The sequence below is a fragment of the Hyaena hyaena genome, unplaced genomic scaffold, assembly GCF_003009895.1.
Source record: "Hyaena hyaena isolate Hyena2069 unplaced genomic scaffold, ASM300989v1 scaffold_24, whole genome shotgun sequence".
Taxonomy (NCBI): Eukaryota; Metazoa; Chordata; class Mammalia; order Carnivora; family Hyaenidae; genus Hyaena; species Hyaena hyaena.
Window position 1 is genome coordinate 3,986,550 of NW_024080656.1, and position 22,442 is coordinate 4,008,991.

At 46.2% G+C, this 22,442-nt stretch overlaps 1 protein-coding gene across 12 annotated transcripts in view; it reads right to left on the minus strand.

Moving 5' to 3' along the window:
• Positions 1-22,442, minus strand: part of APBB2 (amyloid beta precursor protein binding family B member 2) — a 379,646-nt gene that overhangs the window by 21,632 nt on the left and 335,572 nt on the right. For 6 of the 12 annotated variants that reach the window (XM_039227003.1, XM_039227004.1, XM_039227009.1 and 3 more), the window contains one exon: positions 4,790-4,795. The exons of 4 other annotated variants lie outside the window; for them this stretch is intronic. In XM_039227003.1, the coding sequence (XP_039082934.1) occupies positions 4,790-4,795 (6 nt within the window). Of the gene's footprint in view, positions 1-1,136; positions 1,321-4,789; positions 4,796-6,027; positions 6,123-22,442 lie in introns of those variants that run through there. 2 more of the 12 variants (XM_039227013.1, XM_039227012.1) reach the window with 2 other exon arrangements.

The window sequence follows — 22,442 nt, forward strand, 5'->3', positions numbered from 1 at the left end:
AACTAAGTGCCCTCACAGGGAGGTGGGGAGAGGGGAGGGATTTGGTGAAGGAAGCTCATGAGCTCCCCATTGCGCAGGAAGCGGGAGGTGCCTGAGGCGCACCAGGTGGCCAGGCCCACCAAGCAGGTGGACGCTTTAGTCCCTAAAGACATGGGCTTGGGGGCAGCTGCACTTAGGGGGGAAGAGGGTGTAGAGAATGGGAAAAGACAAAATGAAGCCTGACCAGAAGAGAAAGCATTTAAAGGCCTGGTTGAGGCAAGTGGGCCCAGTGAAAGGGTGGAGAAAGTGTTGGGGGGTGGGGGGCAAGACCACGACAAGCTGGTTCCAAAGGAATCCAAAAAAGAGGGTTTCAGGCAAGTGTCTAGGGCTGCAGAGGCGGAGTGCCAAGAGACAGGCCATTTGGCCTTAGCAACAGGAAGGGAGGGAGATCTGTGGTGACCAAGCCTTTTCCCTAGAGAAGAGAGTGGGACCTCCTGAGTACAAAAGAACATTGTGTATCTGCCTATTTTTTGCTCTCTTAAACGTCTCATTGTGAAACCTCTCAAACACAGAAATAGAGGGGGCAGTCCATGAGCTCCCCATGTCCCATCATCCAGTTTCAGCAAAGGTCAAGACGCTGCCCAACTTGGCCTTTCAGAGAGACATTTTCCAATCAGTGTTAGGGTTCTAAAAGACCTTTTGCTTACATGTCAGAGCACTCTGACCTTTTCTAGAGATCTTCCTGTGTTCTGAGGGGAACAAGAAACCTCCATAGCTACAGTGTTCCTGACAGACTGCAAGCCAAGCTGTTGTGACAGGGCCGGGGGCCATGTGTGAATTTGCAAGGAAAAGCACCAGGTGCCACTGAGGGTCACACAGCCAGGCAGGGCCCAAGGTGGCTCTGACACTGCATGAGGGGGAGGGTCAGCCCGCTATTGGGACATTTTAGGAACCTTCGCCTACAGAGCCCTCAATAGCTCTCCTGCCCCCTCCCGCCTTCCCCGCATTCTTTCCTCAAGAGCCGCCAGTAGCTCTGGGGCTACACAGCTACCTGGCTTCCACAGCTCAAATGGGCTTCTAGCACCTGCCCCCCTTTCCCCAGCTACAGAGCACGCTGGTGGTCACGCACCCCCCAAGGCTTAAACCACAACACTGGCCCAAAGGATCTCTGAGGTCCAGTCAGAACACAGCTCCTGTTTTTCCCAACAGTCTTCCAGATGTCTGAGACATTCTGTCTGACACTCAGCAGCAAGAAGCATTTCTGCCCTTTGCTCCAGCTTGCTCCAGTTACAATGCTGGATGAGCCATCTGCTAAATGAGGCGCTGGTCCAGTCCCCTGCTCCCCACACATGGAGCTGTGCCCCATTTATTTCCTGCAGTCATGAGAATCACTGTGTTTGCTTTAAAAACCAGGAAGTGATGCCCCTCCCCCCTCGGTATGGTAGAGGAAGTCTTGTGTTAAAAGCCCAGTGTGACAGTGTCATGAGGTACGTAGTTGTGTCTTACTGTTGTTGTTGTTGTTGTTGTTGTTTTAAATAAATCCCTTTTGTATAAAACAAACACAAAAACAAGAAAACCCCCAGGCTTATGGCTGTAGCTATCTGTGCCCCTTCCTTAAACTCGAACAGAAGTGAGCACCTTTCCACCATTTGTTTATTGAGCCCTTGTGTTTCCAACTCTCGGCTCCTACCCTTTGGCTGTTGTCCCTGGTAATTATTCCCCCAGAGGACCAGCCAATAGTTCCACCAGGGAAAAATGTCAGCGCTAAGAAATCCTACACGGCAGCCTCAAATTTCTTAATGGCAAGGAGAGGACAAAAGAATGCTCTTACTTTTCTCAGTTGAAGAGCATTTTAATCACCCTGTAGGGGCTTAATCTTACGGAATGAATGAAGACGTGATTCTTTATTGAAATGAGTTCTATTAAAAAAGAGCCAAGACTTAAGTATTCACCCTTTTCCTACCTCTCTCCCCCGCAACTCTCTTACATAAATGGATTTGCTTCTGTGTTTCTCTCTCCTCAAAAGGAACTTATGAGGCACCTTCAGACCTCTTAGAGGTTAGCCAGGCTAACATTAAACCGCCCCGTCTACAGATGCACAGAGAGGTGGTACCTGGGATATTTCAGTGATATGAAATCTGATTTGCTTAATGAATCAGCCTGTTCCACTGCAGGAAGGCTCCCTCTGAGCCAAAATACGTATTTTTTCCTAAACAATAAACTGAAATTTGCCTCCCTGCAGCCCTTGCTTGTGGGATCGAGCTTTGCCTTCTGAAGCCAACCAGAATGAGCGACCCTGTCAGCTACAGACAGCGCAGGCTTGTCTGGGACTGACTCTCTCCCCTCTTTTCTAGGAGATTCCCTTCCATTCTCCACCAAATCTCCACTGCTAGCAGTCCTATCCCAGTCTCCACAAGAAGATAATGCCTTCTACGTAATCTGTGTTTGCTCAGGTCAAAAAACATGTTGTTTGATGCTGGGAATTTGTGACAGCTGGCACAGGACAGGCATTCAATTAATGGGAGTCGACATTATAAATGAAGGGGAAAAAGTCAAAGAAAAAGTCTCTTTGGAAATCCTGTCTCCTTATCCATGAGTGATGTTTTCATAATCATTTGCATTCGTATGAATTATATTAAGACTTGCTGAAATATATAAGGACCCTTTCTGCCCTGCTTATCTTTCTGTAGAATCTTGTAAGTCACCAGAGTTGCTTTAACTGCACAGGACAGGACCCATACGCAAATAAGGACAAAGAGCAACCAAGAGATTTGATGCGAACATTACATGTCTAAGCCCTTTATGACCAAGGGCTTTAGCTCCACTGTTACCTGCACAGGGACCGGAGGGAGGAGGAGTCCTATTTTCAAGCCTGTTTGCTCTTCTTTGCCTCACTGCTCTTATTTTCTGAGTGGACTTTGAAAATCTCATTTTGGGGGTGGGAGGAGGGGAGAGGAAGAAAGGGGAGGGGAAAATCATACTCCTAGATGGCCAATGAGAATGTTACACACGCACGATTTTTTGTTTCTTTAATTTTGTCCAGTGGCACATCAGCAGGCAGGACTACTCTCACAGAGCTCATGCTCTAGCTTTGTAAACTCAACTTTCTTTCTCCTTCACAAGCTTAAGCAGATGCTAAGTTCAAATACACTAAGTTCCCGGGATGCCCCTTCAGAGGGCATTCCAGTAACTCATCACCTGGGTAAACACACATTCTCCACAGGGAATCCTTCACTAGGCACTTCTGTGAGACACATAAGCTGTATCAACAGCAGCTTTGAAATTCTACCACCTGCAAATGAGCAAGGTGGCTTTGGCGGACCAGAACTGGTAACCCTCTCAAGGGCAGAGTCTTGCTGTTCGTACTCAGCGCTTCCCAGGGAGGAGACCTGAATAAATAACAGACAGTAGGAACTAGCAAACATCTGAAAACATCCTCACCATTGGTTGGGACAGGACCTCTCATTACTTTAGATGAGGGAGCTCACGTTCCTCATCCTCTGGAAGCTTCCACCACCTCCAGAAGCTAGAGGCTCCCCCAAGATAATTAAAGATTCTGTCAGGTTTGCAGATTCTCGTAACCATACCCTCGGGAACACTGATCCTGGAAGCGTAACCCAGCCAGTTAGTGCTGCCTCCCTTTCCCTCTTCACCGCTGAGCACTGACGGCAGCTGGAGACGGCTCGGCCCCCAACCAGGCGGGAGCTCCCCTGAAATCCACTCCAGTGCAACAAGGAGACTGCCTGAGTCTCTTCACTTTGCCAAGCAGTAACCACAATCATTCTTTCAAAAAGAGAAATTTCAGGGGCGCCTGGGTGGCTCAGCCGGCCAAGCAGTAACCACAACCATTCTTTCAAAAAGAGAAGTTTCAGGGGTGCCTGGGTGGCTCAGCCGGTTAAGTGTCAGGCTTCGGCTCAAGTCATGATCTCGCAGTTCATGAGTTCGAGCCCCGTGTCAGGTTCTGTGCTGACAGCTCAGAGCCTGGAGCTGCTTCGGAATCTGTGTCTCCCTCTCTCTCTGCCCCTCCCCCACTCACACTCTGTCTCTGTCTCTCCGTCTCTCTCTCAAAAAAATAAACATTAAAAATTTTTTTTAAATAAGAAACATTTCAAAACTTTCTTCTTCCATCAAAAATGGAGCTTTAATTAAGTGATAAAGCATAGAGCTTAAAGCCCCCAGTCAGCCAAATGGGGAGGCTGACATTGACAGCACGGTAAACACATACATGTGAACTAAACATCTGCTTTTCGCTTCAGTTACAGCCTTTCCAGACTTTGTTCATCTAGTTGTGGGAAAGGAGAAGAATTCTGTATACTTTGACTAATAATCGAGGTTGAAATGGAGTCAGTCCTCTGGCCATTAGCCTAGAGCCAAACCTTCCCAATGAAACTCCAGAGAATACATAAGTCCTAATATTAATTCTTCAAGAAGCATGACAAGCCTGATACAACATGGGACCCAACGTTAGTATGTCCCCTCACGTTTAGTGCCCAGCATGTGGATCCAACCCCTCCCAGCCATTTCTGAGAGTGACCATGTTCCCGTTACCCCTTCCTCACTTTTGCCCGTCACCTTCCCCAAACGGGGCCAAACGCGACGGAGGGCCGGGGACCCAGATGCTATCCCATACTCTGTTTTCAATGAGGACACATGAGCATGATGATGATAGAAGGTTAAACAGAACACAGTTCTGCCTTTCACAGATGACGACGTCTGTGGGGGTGGCAATATGGCATGAAGAAAGCAAGTGAGCTGTGCCAGACACTTAAAAGACACCATGAAGAGCGAGAAGTGAAAATCGGTTGGTTACCTCTCTCTGAGTCCGGGAAGGCATGAGGGAACAGAGCAGAAACAACACGTTAGCATTCACGCGGCATCCAGGAAATTACACAGTCCCGTTAACAGCAACTCTGAGAGCTGATGTCCCATCTTACTTCCCAACTTTGCTGCAACGAATAGCCTTTCGGTGCTTATTTTAGCCGAGCTCTGTCACACAGAAGTGTGTATTTCGAGCCATGTTACGATGAAGCCAAGAGATGGCAGCTGAGTTTAGAGGCAACATATCAACCGGGGGAGGTAATCACGCTTAAAATATCACAGTCAAATACAAGAAACTGTTTGCAGTCAACACTGGCAGAGCACTTATCTTCGTCTTCTGGCTCCACCTGCTCCCATAAAACATGTACAGAAACAATGACGTGGATACAGCCTTACCTGTGTTACTAACTTCTGACATTCTATTAACTGAACTACAACATTGTAGTCTGGGTATTTCACTCAAATGCATCATGAGACGGCAACAGAGCAGGAGTGAGCAGAGACAGCAGAAGGTCAAGGGCAGAGGTGGGATGTGGGAGGGCCAGTAGGGGGAGGAATCACGTGTCAGGGAAGAGAGGAGTGAAGCGGAGAGGGAGGAGGACAATGCTGGAGAGCCCATCCCCTTGGTCTTGTCACAGCCAATCTGAAAGGGGCTGAGGACCACAGACTTTCTGGATCGGACACATGCACACAGGTAAACATAAAGCAAGTGGACTGAAGACGCAGGGGGCACCAGATAATGAGAAGGAAAGGGAGAACCCAACCTGCACAGAAACCCGCTCTTTCAGGCGCCCCATGGCCAGGGTCACAGAGCGGCGGGCAGGACCCTGCAGACATGAGGGCTCATGTCATGGTATGAAACAGCCAGCACGCTGCATAGTGAACCACAGTCACGAAGCAGAATCGACGATACATGGTCTCATACGAAAAACAGGAAAGCTGGGTTCCCCTTCCTCGTTCACAGTCCTGTAGAACCACCTCACGGTTTGTCTCCCGAATGACCCAGAGGGTTACCACGCACAGGTGTTCAAGACGGGAGCAAAGGTTTTGGCAAAGAACCTGGGGCTTTACATGCACAGGGGAACCTCCTTCCCTTTCCTTGGCCTGTGAACTTGTGTTGGGGCAGAAGGCGGCTGAAAATTCGCAAGAGAGGCCCTTTAGGCTGAGTATGTAGACAGAGCTGTGTTCAAATCCCTCTGGTAGCTGTGCTCCCCTGGGTACGTGACTCACCTTCTCTTTCTCCTGAGCTCCCTCTACGTGCCAGGCACACTGTTAGATGGTGCGGCCCTTTGAACCTGCTTCCGCATCAGTGCAAAGGGGGCAGGGACACCTGGCTCAGGGTAATCGTGAGGATTAAGTTAAAGGAGACGGTGTGAGCACAAGAGTACCTGGCGTGTAACAAAGTGCAATAAACGGCTTCCTTCCGGTTTTCTTTGCTAAGTCATCTGACAGTCTCATGTCTCAGCTGGGTCATGCCAGGCAGTACTAGAAGTGACATGTCTCCCTCTGGAAGGGAAGTCACTGGGGATGTATTTCTGGCCATCTCCTCAGATTTGCTGGGCAGTTTACCACAGGTTGAGGGGAAGTCGCTGCTGCTCATGTCCTTCTGAAAGGTTAGTCTATGGACGCAATTTTAGATCATCACCAAAGGATCCAAAGACCTGGGTTCTAGTCCCACGTTGAGTGAGCACTGAGGAAGTCTCTTAACCTTTCTGAGTCTTGGTTTCTCATTTCAGAGGAGATGTTTCAAGAATCACTTTGTTTGTAACTGAGGACTAATGGGTGTGGGGGGAGGATGGGGGAGATGGGCATGGAGGAGGGCACTTTTGGGGATGAGCACTGGGTGTTATATATGGAAACCAGCTTGACAATAAACGATTTGCAAAAAAAAAAAAAAAAAAAAAAAAAAAAAAAATTTAAAAAAAAAAAAAAAAAAAAAAAAAGAAAGAATCACTTTGTTCGTGCTCAGACTTTTTATCAAAAAAGGGTCTGTTAGAAAGCTCTGCCTCTTAAAAACAAAAAAGAATGAGCCAGTAGCATTTCTTGGCTAGCTTTTGATTTAAACCAAATGCTTTTAATTTTTTACTCTTATTTTTTTTTTTAAATTTTTTGTTATGTCTTTATTTTATTTTGAGAAACAGAGACAGAGAGCAAGCGGGGGAGGGGCAGAGAGAGAGGGAGACACAGAATCTGAAGCAGGCTCCAGGCTCTGAGCTGTCAGCACAGAGCCCGACCCAGGGCTCAAACCCACGGACTGTGAGCTCATGACCTGATCCGAAGTCGTATGCTTAACTGACCGAGCCACCCAGGTGCCCCAATTTTTTACTCTTAATAAAAAGCCTATGCCTACTGTATGGCAAAAACTTTGCCCAATAATATTCAATCTAGAGACCTGAGAATACAGTCTGTTTCTTTGGGGTATAATTATTATGGACCCAGGAATAGCGATTCACTTAAGGAAACAGCATCTGTCTGTAGCCACGGAGTTGTTGTTGTTGTTTTTTTCCCCTGAAGGTGGAACTTGGAAAAATGACACTGCAAACTTTTACCAAGGTTCATTCTTTTGGGGTTAATAGACACTGCTTGATTTGAGTGTGGAAGTAAAAGCCTGAAACAGATAGGGACTTGAGAGCGATCTCTGAAATGTCTTTCAAAGCATGCAGAAGAGTCAAAGTGGCAGCTGCTTCACTGATTTGACACCTTATACATTTGCCAGAAGGAAACATCAGCCGCAAGCTGGGCTCATGCATGAGGAGCATCCCTCCAGGAGGCTAAATGTGGAGTCAGGCACGAGCTGACTCCCTTCTCACTGTACGAGATGCAGTGGGAAGAATTCAACTCCGGGATTAATTCCACACCAGCCACGCACCCAAGGCTGCCCCATCAGTATGCTCTCGGCAGCTGCTTCTTGGGAAAATGAACGTGGGAGTAATTGGCAATGTTTTCATTAAAATAAGCCTGAAATAACAGAACTACTTGGCACGTGTAACTGGGCATCCAAATGAATAGGAAATTCCTCAAAATAAATAGAACACCAGAATGACAATGTCTATTCCAGCTTTTTTGACGAGGATGCACCTCCTGTCCCCCCACACAGTCACCTACTTCGCATGCAGCGCACACCCTCTACTTTCCACAAACTGAGCACGTAAAGCAAAGACTTGCTAGGGTGCTTCTCAGTCCATTTCTGCAGCACTCCGTTTCATGCTACTTTTTGATGCTAGTGTTTCATCACTGGGGGTTCTGAGCACCAGCACAGACAAGCATTAGCCACAGGACAATGAAGCAAAAACTGTAAAACTGTAGGTCATGAAAGTTTTTCACACCAGCTCCTGAACCTGACTGTCTTACTTTTTCTCCCAGCTTCAACGGTTTTTTATGTTTTTTATCCCTGACATTTATTAGCTGTTTGCCCTTGGTCAAGGCCCTTAGCCTCTTTGTTCTTCAGTTTATTCATCTGTAAAATGGGAATAGTGGCTCTAACCCCTTGAGAGTGCTGTGAGAGCATCCAATGTGGACTGGACATGCATGCCTAGCAGTGCACTAACCAACTGTGAAAGAGAAGGTCTGCGGAGAGGGGGTCTCCTCACCCGTTTTGGATCCTGGAACCTTTTGGAATCGGATGAAAATACTTCAGAAAGAAATGTGCACGGACCCACAGTTTTATGCACAACCTTAGAAAGATGGGGGAGAAGCCTCCATACCCACTGAAACTCATTTACAGATCCCTTCAGAATCCACATCCTGCAGGTAAAAGAGCTCTGAACTGAATTCTGGATTTATGCAAATTTACCATCTGGTGTCTGGAATTTCAGAGAATTCAGCTCAGGGAAGGGTTCTGTCCTTCCCAGGACCAAACGGTACCAGAAGCACCTGCCTTTGACGAATGTGCCTTAGTCTGCAAGCTAGTTCGCTCCCCACCTCCCCTCCCCTCCCCACCCCCCCCAGGATGGAGCAGCCTGTTAACTGGAAGAACTTGCGGAAGCAGGGAGTTGGAGTTCCCAGGAGTAAGTGTGAAGATGAGAACCTAAAGTGGTATAAGGTTATTGAAATTCAAGGCACATTCTTCTAAACAAAGGCCTTTCTCTGCCACTGGAGAGAAGACACAATAGTTACTGGCCAGCTTACTAATGAGGGAAAAAGGGATATTTGAGAGCAACCAGGAAATGAGTTTTGGGTTTTTTTTTTTTTCTCTAAGTTCCTATTTGAAGAGAGCAAGAATTAACAAGCGTCTGCTTTCATTTGGAATGTACTACAGTAAAACAACAACAACAAAACAACCTTGCTTCTCTGAGTATCTGTGAAAAGAGAACGCACGTACACATGCACCTTATACGTACTTCTCAAGCGAGAAGTAACTCATGCCATGTTCCGGTTTCAAGGTTTAAAGTTTGGGGCCTAATCAAAGGGAATAATTATGTAAATTATATCCAAACCGTGACACCCTGGGCTGGCTTCCTTCCTGATAGCAGAGGGACAAAAACAAAAAATGCTCAGAAGGCTCCTCTCTGACTTTGACACAGTGGAGGGAAGAAGACTGGTCTATACTAGGAAAGTGGCTTCTGTATTAAGAAGTGTGACAAGGACACAAAGTACCAGGACCGATATAGACATGACTCCCAGTTAAAACCAGGGTGAGCCTGTGGGTGAATTCTCTTCAACTGCATGGACCCAGCCACGTGCAGGGCCTCTTTTGGGGAAGGCACGTTCCTAAATCTATTTCTAAATTTCTAAATTTCCAAGAGGATTTGGGGCTATCACTACACAGAGCCAATCCTCCTTTCTTTGCCCACATAGTAGTGCTGGCGTAGCTAACACAAAGAGCCAAGACATTCGATCATTTGAGTTTTGGAAACTTCCATCTAGATCCAAGTATTCTTGATATTCGGCACCCTCGGCAATACCTCAACAAAAACAGACATCAACGCTAGGATGACTGACCGGTAACGACATCACAACGGCAGCTCCCCTCTTACTGAATCTGTTGCCCACCCAGGCTCTGTGCTTGGCACACTTACTGCCAGGCTACACAGTAACCCTGCTCGGGAGCATCAGGACTCATTTTACAAACAAGGAATCCAAGATTCAAAGAGTTCCACCCGCTCAAACCGCCGTCACTAGAATGGCAGGTCCACAACCGGAAGCTGCGGGTCTGCCTGCCGGGTCTCTCCTCTTTCGCTGTGTGGTTCTAGGGCACCGGGCACCTGCCCCCCTCCCAGCTGAGGGGCTCCCCTCAGGACCCCACCCCTCGATGAAGAGAGCCGGACTCAGCTCGCCGCTCCTATCTCTGTTCTCTTGGGTTTTCGGTTCCCCCACTGCCGGACCTGGTGACAAAAAGTAAGTGTGCTCTAGCTGGTTTAAATGGCGTTCCCAGGCGAAGGCTGACGGTTTCATCCTTTTCACAGCAGCCAATGAGCCCGCTGCTGCCCTGCTTCTGATCCCCTCCCGAACTCCCGGTCTCTCCTGACCTCACTTTCTGCCTCACCCGCGACCCGCTGGGCTCCAGCCACACTCTGACCCTTCTGTTCTCAAACACACGTTTCTAGTGGATGGCTTATGCCCGCAGGTCTCCAATGGGATGGCTCCTCCTTACTAATGTCACCACTTCCAAAAAACCCTTCCGGGCCACCCAGTCATTGCCGCCACCTGCAGCCATCTAACGCTACCCTGGCACTTCCTTCTACCCCATAAAAAAGTCAAATCTGTGTGAGCAGGGTCTTTCCTGCGGTGTTCACTCACCACTCACCACTGCCACGTAATCAATAAATGATTCTGAATGAATGAATAACTAAATAGAGTAAACAAAGAACTTCTCCCCCCCTTACTCCTCATCATGTCAATAAGAACCCAAGGCAACGATCCTGTGAATAACAGGGAGTTGGCTGAATTCCTTTTTCTCCTGCTACTGTTCACCACAGATGGTGCTTTAAAAATGTCTTTAGTTCATATTCCATTTTCACTTCATCTGAAATCACAATGTTAATAAAACATGTATCTCATAGGAATGGGCATGGAGGAGAGTTGTGAAAAGATTATCAATCTCTTGTGACTCTCTATGAAAGTGAAGCAAATCTATGCTTTGATCATCTCCAGCCGAAACGACAATAATGTTTCCAGAGCCCCTAACTAGATTCCTTCTTCGGAACGTTTGTCTGAATGAAAAATGGCTCCTCTGCTCCTGAAGAAATCAATATATAAATTTCCATTGTATATTGATTTCTATCAAGACTTATCAGCTCCTCAGATAATTTTCTTTATATTTGTGCTCTAAAAGACATAAACCTTTGCTTATCATTTAGGGACCAGACTCCAGACAACACATTTCTGTTGCACCGAGGCAGGGGACACAGGAAGAGCTGCCACGAAGCATCACAGAGAATTCCCGACAGGCTATCTTAGCAGCAGCTGACTTTTCTTCACAATTTGAAAGAATACCCATCTTTCCTATTCAGTAAGTTTATTTTTTTATATGTGGCTGGTCTCCTGGTTCCAGACTCTTCTTTCTTTTCCATCGAATACAAGAAATCTTTAAAAAACAAAAACCACAATCTCATCACGGTATCATTCTGTTTCTATGTCTGAGTTTACCTCTCTTTTATTGTTCATATTTGCTCATATTTGAGCAATAAACGTACCACCTTGAAGAAGCTTAAGTGTGGGCTTGGGATGTCTGAATAATGGTCTGTCACAGAAGTACCCCAAACAGCCTACCTTCTCCAGGAATTTGGTTTGGAGGCTGATTTTCAGAATACCCGAAAGCTGGCCAAAAGCGACTGAGCCTTCTTACTTCCGAAGGACAAGGTCCCTATTTGACCTGTCACTGTGGATTCCACTCAGGTCCTTGAAATCAAGGGTGAAAACTATGGTCGCAGGATCACAGACCATCCGCCCCCTGCTGTTTTTATAAAGAGTCACTGGAACATGGCCACACCCATTCGTTTCCTCTTGTCTATGGCTATTCTTGTGCTCTAACAGAACTTGTGTACCACAGAGCCCCAAATATTCAGTATCAGGCCTTTTCCAGAAAAAGTGCCCAACTCTGCTTAGATGACAACCTGATCCAGGGGTGTAACATACAACATAGAGCAACATTGAGATTAGGACCAGCTAAATACTTGGTGAAGTCCAGTGCAAAATGGAAATGGGAGGTCCTGGGTGAGGAGATGGAGAGCTGCGCGGTGGTAAGAGCACAGCATTAAACCAAGCACACACATCTCAGGCTGCTGGAACAATCCTTGTTGTGGGGGTCAAGGCTCCAAGGCCAGCGAGAAACTATTCTACCCACAAGCAGGGATAAGAGTGCTTCCAATCTGCAGCTTCTTCAGAACCAAAACCATTTCTGCTCAACTGAAATCTTACATGTACATCCAGCATGCGGATCAGAGTCAATATGGAGCTCGGCCTCAACCATTTTATTTCAAAAAGGTCACTTGCAGGCTATGAATGTTTGGGGGGAGTAGGGGGATGGAAATCACACCAGACCTTTTGCAAATAGCATTTTCATGTAACCTGCCAAACAGATGCATGCTTTGACATGACAGAATCAGGCCAAATCACCCCCAACTGTCAACTGTTCTCTCTCTGCAGCTGCTTTTCCTCTATCATAATTATTTCAACTGTCATAATTTATTCATCCCCAGACAAGCTTACGTCTTCCAGGGTAACTAGTCCAGGCGTCCGGGTCAGAAGGGCTGGTGGCCCTGGTCACTTCCATCCCTCTGCAAGCCTCAAATTCTGACTGTAGGGGGGATATTTTCTACATCAGTTATTTTTTTTCTTGCAAAACCAAACCAAAGTTGATTTCAAAACCAAAGTTAACTGACAAAGACACGGCAAGCTTTCAAGTTCACATATCTGAAGGGGGAAGGGTATAAAATAATCCCATTGGAAACCAAAAACTTCATTTCTGTTTTACAGGTAACAAGGAAATGGCTTTTCTAGCTCACAGAATGCTCGTGATTTTCCCACAAAGTTTCTTCTTCTGACTCAAGATACATATGGAATAACTTTTGTTTGGGACAAAATATCAGTTGTCCAGACTCTGAAGAATGTCCCATGTGAAATAAAGAACTTCAAATGCAATTATCAGTGGTTTCTTATAAAACCACAGCAAAGGTGGAGTAATTCCACGTGGACTAAAGCTTAAACCTGTCTTTTTTCTTACTTCGATCCTTTACTATTTTAGTTATTTATTTATTTTGAAAGAGATGGGGGGGAGGGGAGAGTGAGCACGCATGTGCAGGGAAGGGACAGAGAGAGAGAGGGAGAGACAATCTCGAGCTGTCAGTGTGGAGGCTGGCTTGGGGCCCAAACCCATAAACCATGAGATCATGACCTGAGCCGAAATCAAGAGTCGGACGCTTAACTGATGAAGCCACCCAGGTGCCCCTGATCCTTTATTTTTATGACAGATCAGAGAAAATGTTCAAAGGTCTGATACCAGTTGAGAAGGACAGTCAGGGCAATGAAGGGGGAAAATGTCCCGGAAGAATGGCCCTATGCACAGCACTCCACTGGGTAAGGTCTGCTCACCCACACAAGGGAAGGGAACAAAATTCAGTCAAAGTCTTGACACAACATAAATTAAAACTGAGTTGATCCGCTGCTTAGTAACTTTGTCCTTAAACATCACTGTTTTTTTTTTTTTTAAGTTTATGTATTTATTGTGAGAGAGAGTATGCGCGCGTGCTTGGTGCACATGCATATGGGTGGGGGAAGGGCAGAGAGGGAGAGAGAGAATCCTAAGCAGGTTCTGCACGGTCAGCAAAGAGCCCAATATGGGGCTCGAACTCCTAAACCGTGATCATGACCTGAGCTGAAATCAAGAGTCAGACGCTTAACCAACTGAGCAACCCAGGTGCACCGGTCGTTATTTCTTTTATTATGTATTTCAAACAGAAATAAACAATGAATCTAAAAATCCAGGTGTGGTCCTAGAATCCTCCTCTTCCTACATCTACTGTCGTAAGTCTTGTTCATTCAGTTTCCATAGCCCACTTGTCTTCATTCCCTCCGCCACAACTTTGATCTTTTCAGGACTGGGACTTGCTAGCTGGTGCCCCAGCTTCCACTTCCACTCCAGACATCCATCTCCCTAACAACATTTGCTGAGATCTTTTATTCTGAAAGAAATTAGATCCTGGTATCCCTCTGGTTACCACCCTTCAAAGGCTTCTCATAGCATTAGAAAGAAAACCCAAATCCTCAATCACAGCCCACAAGCCGCATATAATCGTGTCCCCACAAACCTCTTCCAGCCCAGCGCATACCACTGGCCTCCCTGCTCCTGGCTCCAGCCATGCTGGCTTCCTCTCTGATTCTTGAACGTGCTGAGTGCTTCTCTTCCTCCGAGCCTCCTACTTGCTCCCCACATGCCTGGTTTTACTCAACCTTCACATTCAGCTCAAATGTCACCTCCTAGGGTGGACTGCCTCTTGGTGGGCCCCTTCCCCACTGAACTACTCAGCTGCATTCTCTGCACCATGGACCATCTTCATGGCACTTATAATCTATACCATCTTGCTTCCTAAACTGTTCTCCTGGCTTATCTCCTGCCTTTTTGGATCCTGTCTCATTCCATCATGTACCTCACAAGAGGCCTGACACACAGATGATGTTCTGTATCTGCCAAACATCTATCTATAGATTGCCAAGTCAATCTATAGATTATAAATATCAAGTACGTAAACCCTCAAAATAGAAAATGAAGTCTTTGCATCTCTATTAATTCATCTGCCCATTCAACAATTCAATTACTTGTGAAGAACATCCTATGCCAGGACCGGAGGAATCCAAAGGTCTAAGAATTTCTCAAAATGTTATCTTCTGTGTTTAAAACAGGCACTTAGAAAAGAACAAGTTACACTACTATTTAATATATTTTCATGTAACCCAAGGGATTTGTGGAAAACTCTGGAAACCCAGATGAATAAGAAGTTACAGGTCATCAATATACTCCAACAAAACAAAACACGGGGCGCCTGGGGGGCTCAGTTGGTTGGGCGTCCGACTTCGGCTCAGGTCATGATCTTGCGGTTTGTGGGTTCAAGCCCCGCGTTGGGCTCTGTGCTGGCAGCTAGCTCAGAGCCTGGAGCGTGTTTCAAATTCTGTGTCTCCCTCTCTCTCTGACCCTTCCCTGCTCACGCTGTCTCTCTCTCTCTCTCTCTCAGAAATAAATAAAACATTAAAACAAAACACAACAAACAAAAAAACACATGAAAAGTATAGAGTAAATAGGGGTTTTCCAACTGTGTTCCGGGTCCTTAAATCTAAGAGTTACCTCTTCACACTTGGGAGACCGTGGACAGATGGAAAGCTTTGCTCAGTCAGTGGTACAGAATGAAATTCATTTCCCTGAGGGGTTGTTAAAGATAAAAGCTGTTGAGGTGAGACCAGGAGATTGCATGACTGACAGTTTCTGAAATAGTCTGGAAGAAGCACATCCAAATTTACAACACCCCAGCTCAAACTCTTAGAACTCAGCTTCTGGACCTCCCCGCGGTCCCAGAAGACTGACTCAAGTGCACAAGGACCCACCGGTCTGATTAATACCTACACCCTTAGCATGGAGGTGACCTTGGCCCCACCTGTGCGCACCTACAGCCCTGGGCTCAGCTGGCCTCCAAGGCAGCAGCCAGCAGCAACATCCTCTTGGCTCATCTCAGTGTTACCACATTACTCCTTAGATGTGCTCCAGTCCTAATCCTGTGACAGCATTATGTGAGCGCTAAGAAAGCAAGAAGGTGGAGCGCCTGGGTGGCTTAGTCGGTTAAGCGTCCGACTTTCGCTTAGGTCATGATCTCACGGTTCGTGGGTTCGAGCCCCGCGTCGGGCTCTGTGCTGACTGCCAGCTCGGAGCCTGGAGCCTGTTTCAGTCTGTGACTCCCTCTCTCTCTGACCCTCCCCTGCTCACGCTGTCTCTCTCTCTCTCTCTCCTAGAAATAAATAAAATATTTAAAAAAAAAAAAAAAAAAAAAAAAAAAAAAAAAAAAAAAAAAAGCAAGAAGGTACTTGTTGCAGTTTCCATTTTAATCACTAGCGCCAATGCCCAGGACATAGCAGATGTTCAATAAATACTTATTAAATAAATAATCCCCATCGCTCAAAAGCTAGGACTCACTAGAATGATAGAGGAACTCATTAAAGCACCAGGTGCCAGAAAGGTGGGATTCCTGACCCACCCAGCATGTAGCCTGTGCCTTCATCCTGAGCCTCACTTACTGCTGAGCCAAGAACGATGTTACCTTCTTCGACAATGAGGACTGATGCCTTATGGAAAGTCCTTCCCCCATTAAGCTTCTTATTCACATTTCATTTTGGACACACAGCCACCAACAACTTTTACAAAATTATGGACGAGGGGCACCTGGGTGGCTCAGTCAATTAAGCATCTGACTCTTAACTTCGGCTTGGGTCATGATCTCATGGTTTGTGAGACTGAGCCCCACATCGGGCTCTGTGCTGTCAGTGTGGAGCCTGCTTGGGATTCTCTCTCTCCCTCTCTCTCTCTGCCCTTCCCTGCTCACTCTCTCTCAAAAATAAACAAACATTAAAAAAAACCCCAAAATTATGGACAAAATTTTCATTAAGAATTTAAGGCTTTCTTCACAATATGTTATGCTTCTAAGTCCCTGCAAAGGGCTTCAGGACACCAAATAATTCCTTTCACAAAGCAGGACCAACTAAAAGGCAGTGGCAAAGATCCGAACTTTAAGGAGAAAACTTGCAGACTGCTTTTGTGTCAGAGTAACGCTGGAGGGGAACCTGCCCAATGTCTAAAGAACCCAAAAAGAGAATATGAGGAAAGCAGGCGTAACCCACCATTCAGGATTCAAGTCAAGCCAAACTGTAGCTGCAGTTATAAAAAGAAAGAAAAAGACTAATGGGATTGTCTGCGCGTCCGCCTTCTCCCACCCAAGGCAGTAATGAAGATTCACAACCACATATTAATTAGGGAATCAATAGATGTGCGTGGTTACAGTACCGGTACAGGGAAACAGATAATGGAGAGAGAAGGCACAGATTCCCGGAGAATCCAATCAAATGCTGTATGCACTATTTACATCATGTTTTTCTTTATTAAAAAAACCTCCTTTTTCAATGCCAAGAGCAAGGAGGTGATAGGTTGGCTGATTTTCCACATTTTGGGAACCTGAAACACTTTGTCACATGGAAGTCACACAGATGTTCGAAGTCCTATAACTAAAATTATTGTAAATGCAGTCTTTGTACACCAAACAATATTGCTTTTAATCCAAAAATTGGATTATCAAGATCCTGCCATTATATTTCACTTCTAATGGACAGGAAGGCGTTCATGTGGATTCACCAGAGGGCATGTGAGATGAATACACTCATTTACTCAGTCACAGCACTGGCCACAAGAGGAATGCCCAGAGCAGAGCCTCCAAACGGCCCACCACTGAACAGCTTCTGCTGCGTCCCTCGATTGGGATCAAAAGCCTCCTGCATCCCATCCACCCCTCCAATTCATACAATCTTCACCCTTCTCTCCAGCGAGGCAGAAAGACCCCTCCTTTGCCCTCCACCTGCCCACGACCAGGCACTTGACTCGGGAGAAAGGAGGGCGCAGCCTTTGTCCCGCGGGTCTCCCGGGCCCGCCTCGCTGTCTCCGCGAGCCAGCTCGGGCTCGGACGCGGCTCGTTACCTCTGCACGCACCTGCAGACAAAGACCCGCCGCCCCTTCCCCACGTTTCTCACCTTGGCCTCCCGCGCTGGGACGAGGACAGCGGGGTCCACAAGCAGCCGGCCGGCCGCGGCCGCTTGAACCGGCAGCGGCGCGTTCCCTCCGTCTTAAGTTGCAGCGAGCGGCTTCCGCGCCTCCCCGCGCGGGGTCTGCCCGCGCTCTCCGCCCGCCACCGCCCGCCGCCGCCGCCCATTGGCTGCAGGGGAGGAGCCGCCCCTCCCTCTCCGCCCCCCTCCCGCCAGGTGTGCCCAGCAGGTGCCCCTGCCAAGGGCTTCCAGCTGCCAGAGATCGGGCCTAAGGCAAGCATGGGGGTGGGGGGAGGTAGAAAATCTCCATCCCCCACAAGCCCTCCCGTTCCGTGACGACCATTTCCATTTTGGACACGCAGGACTTGGAAAGTTCATTCTGATCCCGCTGAACGGCTTTAGAAAGTTGCCGTCTTCGGCTTGGGTTTCTGGTTCCTAACAGACCCTACCTGAACCCTGCTGCGGGTGCGGGGGAGCCGGAGGGGAGGGAGCATCGCAACCCACAGCCAGAAAGCCTTTGCAATGTCCAGACAAAGCAGGTCCGAACTGTAGTTTGATAAACGAGGCAGCGAGTGCTGAACTGAGCTGGAAGGTACTTTTCACAGATGCCCTGCCAATTTACAGGAAACACAACAGTAAGTAATCCACCCCTACACACCTCTCCAATCCCGGCATGTCTTATGGCACTTTTGGTTTCTTGCTCCAAGATGACACTGGCATCCCAACGCTGTCATCTCTTGAGAACCCCCCCTGCCCCATACACAGAAGCAGGAAAGTGTCCAGTTGGCTAAGTGACAGCATTTTAAATGAATGCTGGCCAGTCACTGACTAAAACAGAGTTTGAAAGGAAAATCCAAGGTCTCTTACTGTCTATATTCTGTGTGTACTCAGAGTACTTCCTCTTCTCATTGATTCTGGGCAAGATGATTGGACAATTTAAGCAAATGAAATAGGCAGGGGACATCAACCGTGTTTTTTGCTATATATATATAATATTTATATTTTAATATTTCATATTTTATTATATATATATTTTTTACAGAGAAAGGAAAATAATCCACAAAATACACACAAGAAAATCAAGACTGTATGCAACTAGGAGGTCTTATCTGGGTTTAGTAAAACACACTACAGGTATACTGGAACCTCTTTTATTTTCTTTTAAATGTTTATTCTATTTTTGAGAGAGAGAGAAAGAGAGCTGGCGGGGGAGGTGCAGAGAGAGAGAGGGAGACACGGAGCAGGCTCCAGGCTCTGAGCTGTCAGCACAGAGCCTGATGGAGTGGCTCAAACTCATGGACCGCGAGATCATGACCTGAGCCAAAGTCTGACACTCAGTCAACTGAGCCACCCAGGTGCCCCTACTGGAAACTCTTTTAATGTTCATGTTTTAAAAGCAGATTAAACATCTACTCATTTGTTCAGCATTTATTAAGCTTTTCCTAAATGCCGGGCTCTGTGCTGACAATTCTATTGTAGGCTTTTCTGGTTATCAGTTGTTTTTCAAGGGGCCATGTTTTAACTCATGGCATATCTGAATCTATGACCAGTAATTTGTCAGCTATTTAGAAAAGCTGTTTACAATGAACTGCTCTGGCAACCACAACTGTTTGGAACACAGCCTCCACTGGAAGTGGGGGTGAGTCTGGGGCTTGGGGTTTAGCAGTCAGAACAGGCATCACCAAATCTGGAGACATGAGCTAATTTCACAGAATCGCACCTGTCACCCCTTCCGAGGCTGCCCTTCTTTCCTTACACACATTTCTACTGCGTTTGGTTACTTGCCTATAGGAGGGTGGAAACAACAAATGAGAAACAAAAGAGCTGCCAGATGCCCGAAGGTGACAACACAGTGTGACGGCTGAGGGTCTGCTGGCAGAGAAGTCACACTTGCCAAGTTCTGCCAACTCTACTGGCCACTGTTCTCTCAAACTCATTCCCCTCCTTCCAACCCCACTGTCTCCGCCCTCCTCTCTCATCTAGATAGTTAAAGCAGTCTTTCAACCCTCATCCCTGACTGGTTAGTCTCACAGCTGCCACACGTGTGTCCCTTTAACAAACCACAAACCTGAGCATCCATGCTCAGGCTTTAAAACCCTCCAGTGGCTTTCCATTGACTGGAGACATACAGTCCATGATCATTTCCAGGGTCTCTAAGGCCTTCTGAGATCTGGTGCTTATTCTCTCTATAATCAGTGCTGCAATCCCGTTCTCTCTTTCTTCTCTCTGCCCCAGCCTCATCTTCTTTCAGTTTCTGGAACATACCCAACTATTTCCCACCTCAGAGGCTTTGCACCATCTGTTCCCCCCTCTGGAAATGCTCTTCACCGTACTACTCATCCGGCTAATCCTTCATATCTCAGTCCACTTCCTTGGGAAAATCATCCTGACTGGCAGTTCCATACCCCTACCCCCCAGACCCCCGTTCCCCAGCATCCCGGATATTTTCTTTACGGTCCTCTTCTCCTTCACTTTATGGTGAGTCTTACACACTTATTGTAGTGTCTGGTTTTGTTTCTGCATAGTAGAGAATTCAACCTTGACCAAAGAGAGGTCTGGCCTTTTCCCTCAGCTTCTGGAGGTAATCTCTAAGACTATGGAATGTCATGCCTACCATTAGTGTTTTTGTTTGCCTGTGGGCCTTGGGTCACACTAGATCATCTAACGATATGGCTTAGTGAGGGGCTTTGGGTTACTCGGCATCAATTCCACTTCTGGAGGGGCTAGAGACTGTGGTCAATCACATGGGTCACCAACCATACCTATGTGACAGAACCCCCATAAAAATTCTGGACACCAAGGCTCAGATGAACTTCCCTGGTCAGCAATATTTTGTGCATACTGTCACACATCGCTGCTGGAAAAGTTATGCTGTCCATGACTCCACAGAGAGAGGACACCTAAGACTCCCTGTTCAGAAAATTCCTGGACTCTGCCCTGTGCAACTCTTTTCTTAGCTGATTTTAATCTGTATCTTTTAGCTGTAACAAACCACCACAGTGAGTGTAATAGTTTGTGAGTTTTTCTAGTGAATTAATGAACCTAAAACTGATCTTGTAGACTGTTCCCCATCGTATTTTCAGCATCAAGCACATTTCTTGATACACAGTTAGTGCTTAGTACATAAGGATCACATTTAATAAATTAATTCTTTTCTATAGGTACTATTTTTGTTTTAAGATTTATTTATTTTGAGAGAGAGAAAGAGAGAGAGAGAGAGAGAGAGAGAGAGAAGTGGCGGAGGGCAGGGAAGGGGAGAGAGATGGAGAGAGAGAATCCCAAGCAGGCTCCACACTGTCCGTGCAGAGCCTGATGCTGGGCTCGATCTCATGAACCATGTGATCACGACCTTAGCCAAAATCAAGAGTTGGATGCTTAACCAACTGAGCCACCTAGGTGCCCCTATAGGTACTTCTAAAATGAGCATGTGAGGAACATGTAATGCCTTTACAATTTAAAGAATAAATTTTCATTTTGTCCACTCTTACTCCTGAGTCAAGGTCCAGATCAAAAATTAGCTCTTCCATAATGCCTTTTCCTACTCCCCAGGGCTCGGCATTCTTGCCTTTGTGTTTCTATGGCTCGTCGCCCTGCTCTCCCAGCAGTCAGTGGTACTGAAACATTTGTTTCTGTGAAGGACCTGGATTAGATCAATTCTGAATCCCGAGTGTTGGGCGTGGTGCTTACACAGAGCAGGTACACAAAAGGTAGTTACAGAATGAAGGCAATTAAAAAAAAAAAAGCGTTTAGTTTATAAAAAGGTTCAGCCATTTGCGAAATTCTGGTACATTTTGCAGTTCACTCCCTGAAAAATAAGGTAGCTGTTACTGTAGTAACTGAGTGTTATCATGGCATGCAACTCTGTTATTTTCTTTTTAAAAATAAAAGTGTTCCTGAAAATTATTACACACTTTAAAAGCCTGACAAGCTTTAAATAAAAGTACGGAAGCAGATCACCAAACTTTTAAAAGTCATCTGACTCCCTAATTAGAATGAAATATTACAGTTTATTTACATAATACATTAAAAAAATAGAAAAAACCCAACTACTAATCTTTCTCTCCTCCATACAAACCTAATTGAAAATTCAACCAGCACACTAATAACCTATGATGTCCCCAAGTAGCATAGAAAAATCAATTTTATTTCCTTCAGACCTGCATTTAAACTGGATAATAACTGCTATAATGTGCAACGGCCATAATCCAATTTCAATTTGTTTGATTAGATGAGTATAAACATTAAACAAGAAAGTCACAGGATTGTCATAACAATGTTCACACTGTTAACTCATTATAGAACAAAGCATTTTCATTTGCTACCAGAAAATATGCTGCTGGGAAATACACACATATGAATTCAAACAATCCTTGAGTACTGTCCACAAAGATCTTTACATTGTCTCACCTAAGATAAAAGCAGCTTTGAACTTGGAGGCCACTAGCAACTCTCCCTGAATTTAGTATAAGGAAAACCCCAGATGATTCCTTAAATATTTGAAGTTGTATCTAAACATTCATTGGGTGGTTCAGTTGGGTAAGCGTCTGACTCTTGATTTCAGTTCAGGCCATGATCTCGAGATGAGCCCTGCGCTGACAGTGCGGACTCGCTTGGGATTCTCTCTCTCCCTCTCTTTGTGCCCCTCCCCTGCTCTCTTTCTCAAAAAAATAAATAAATAAATAAATAAATAAATAAACAAACATTCCTTTGTTACCACATTGCATAATTACAAAGTATATCAAAGAAGCCCCTAGGTCAGTGGTTCTGAAATTATAATGGGCATAATAATCATTAAAATAAAGATATTAGGGCTCACCTGAAGAGTACGACTCAGTAGGTCTGGGGTGACCCCTGCTCTCTTTATATAGGTACCTGAAGAATGTAGAGGCAGGTGGCCAATGGACTATATATGC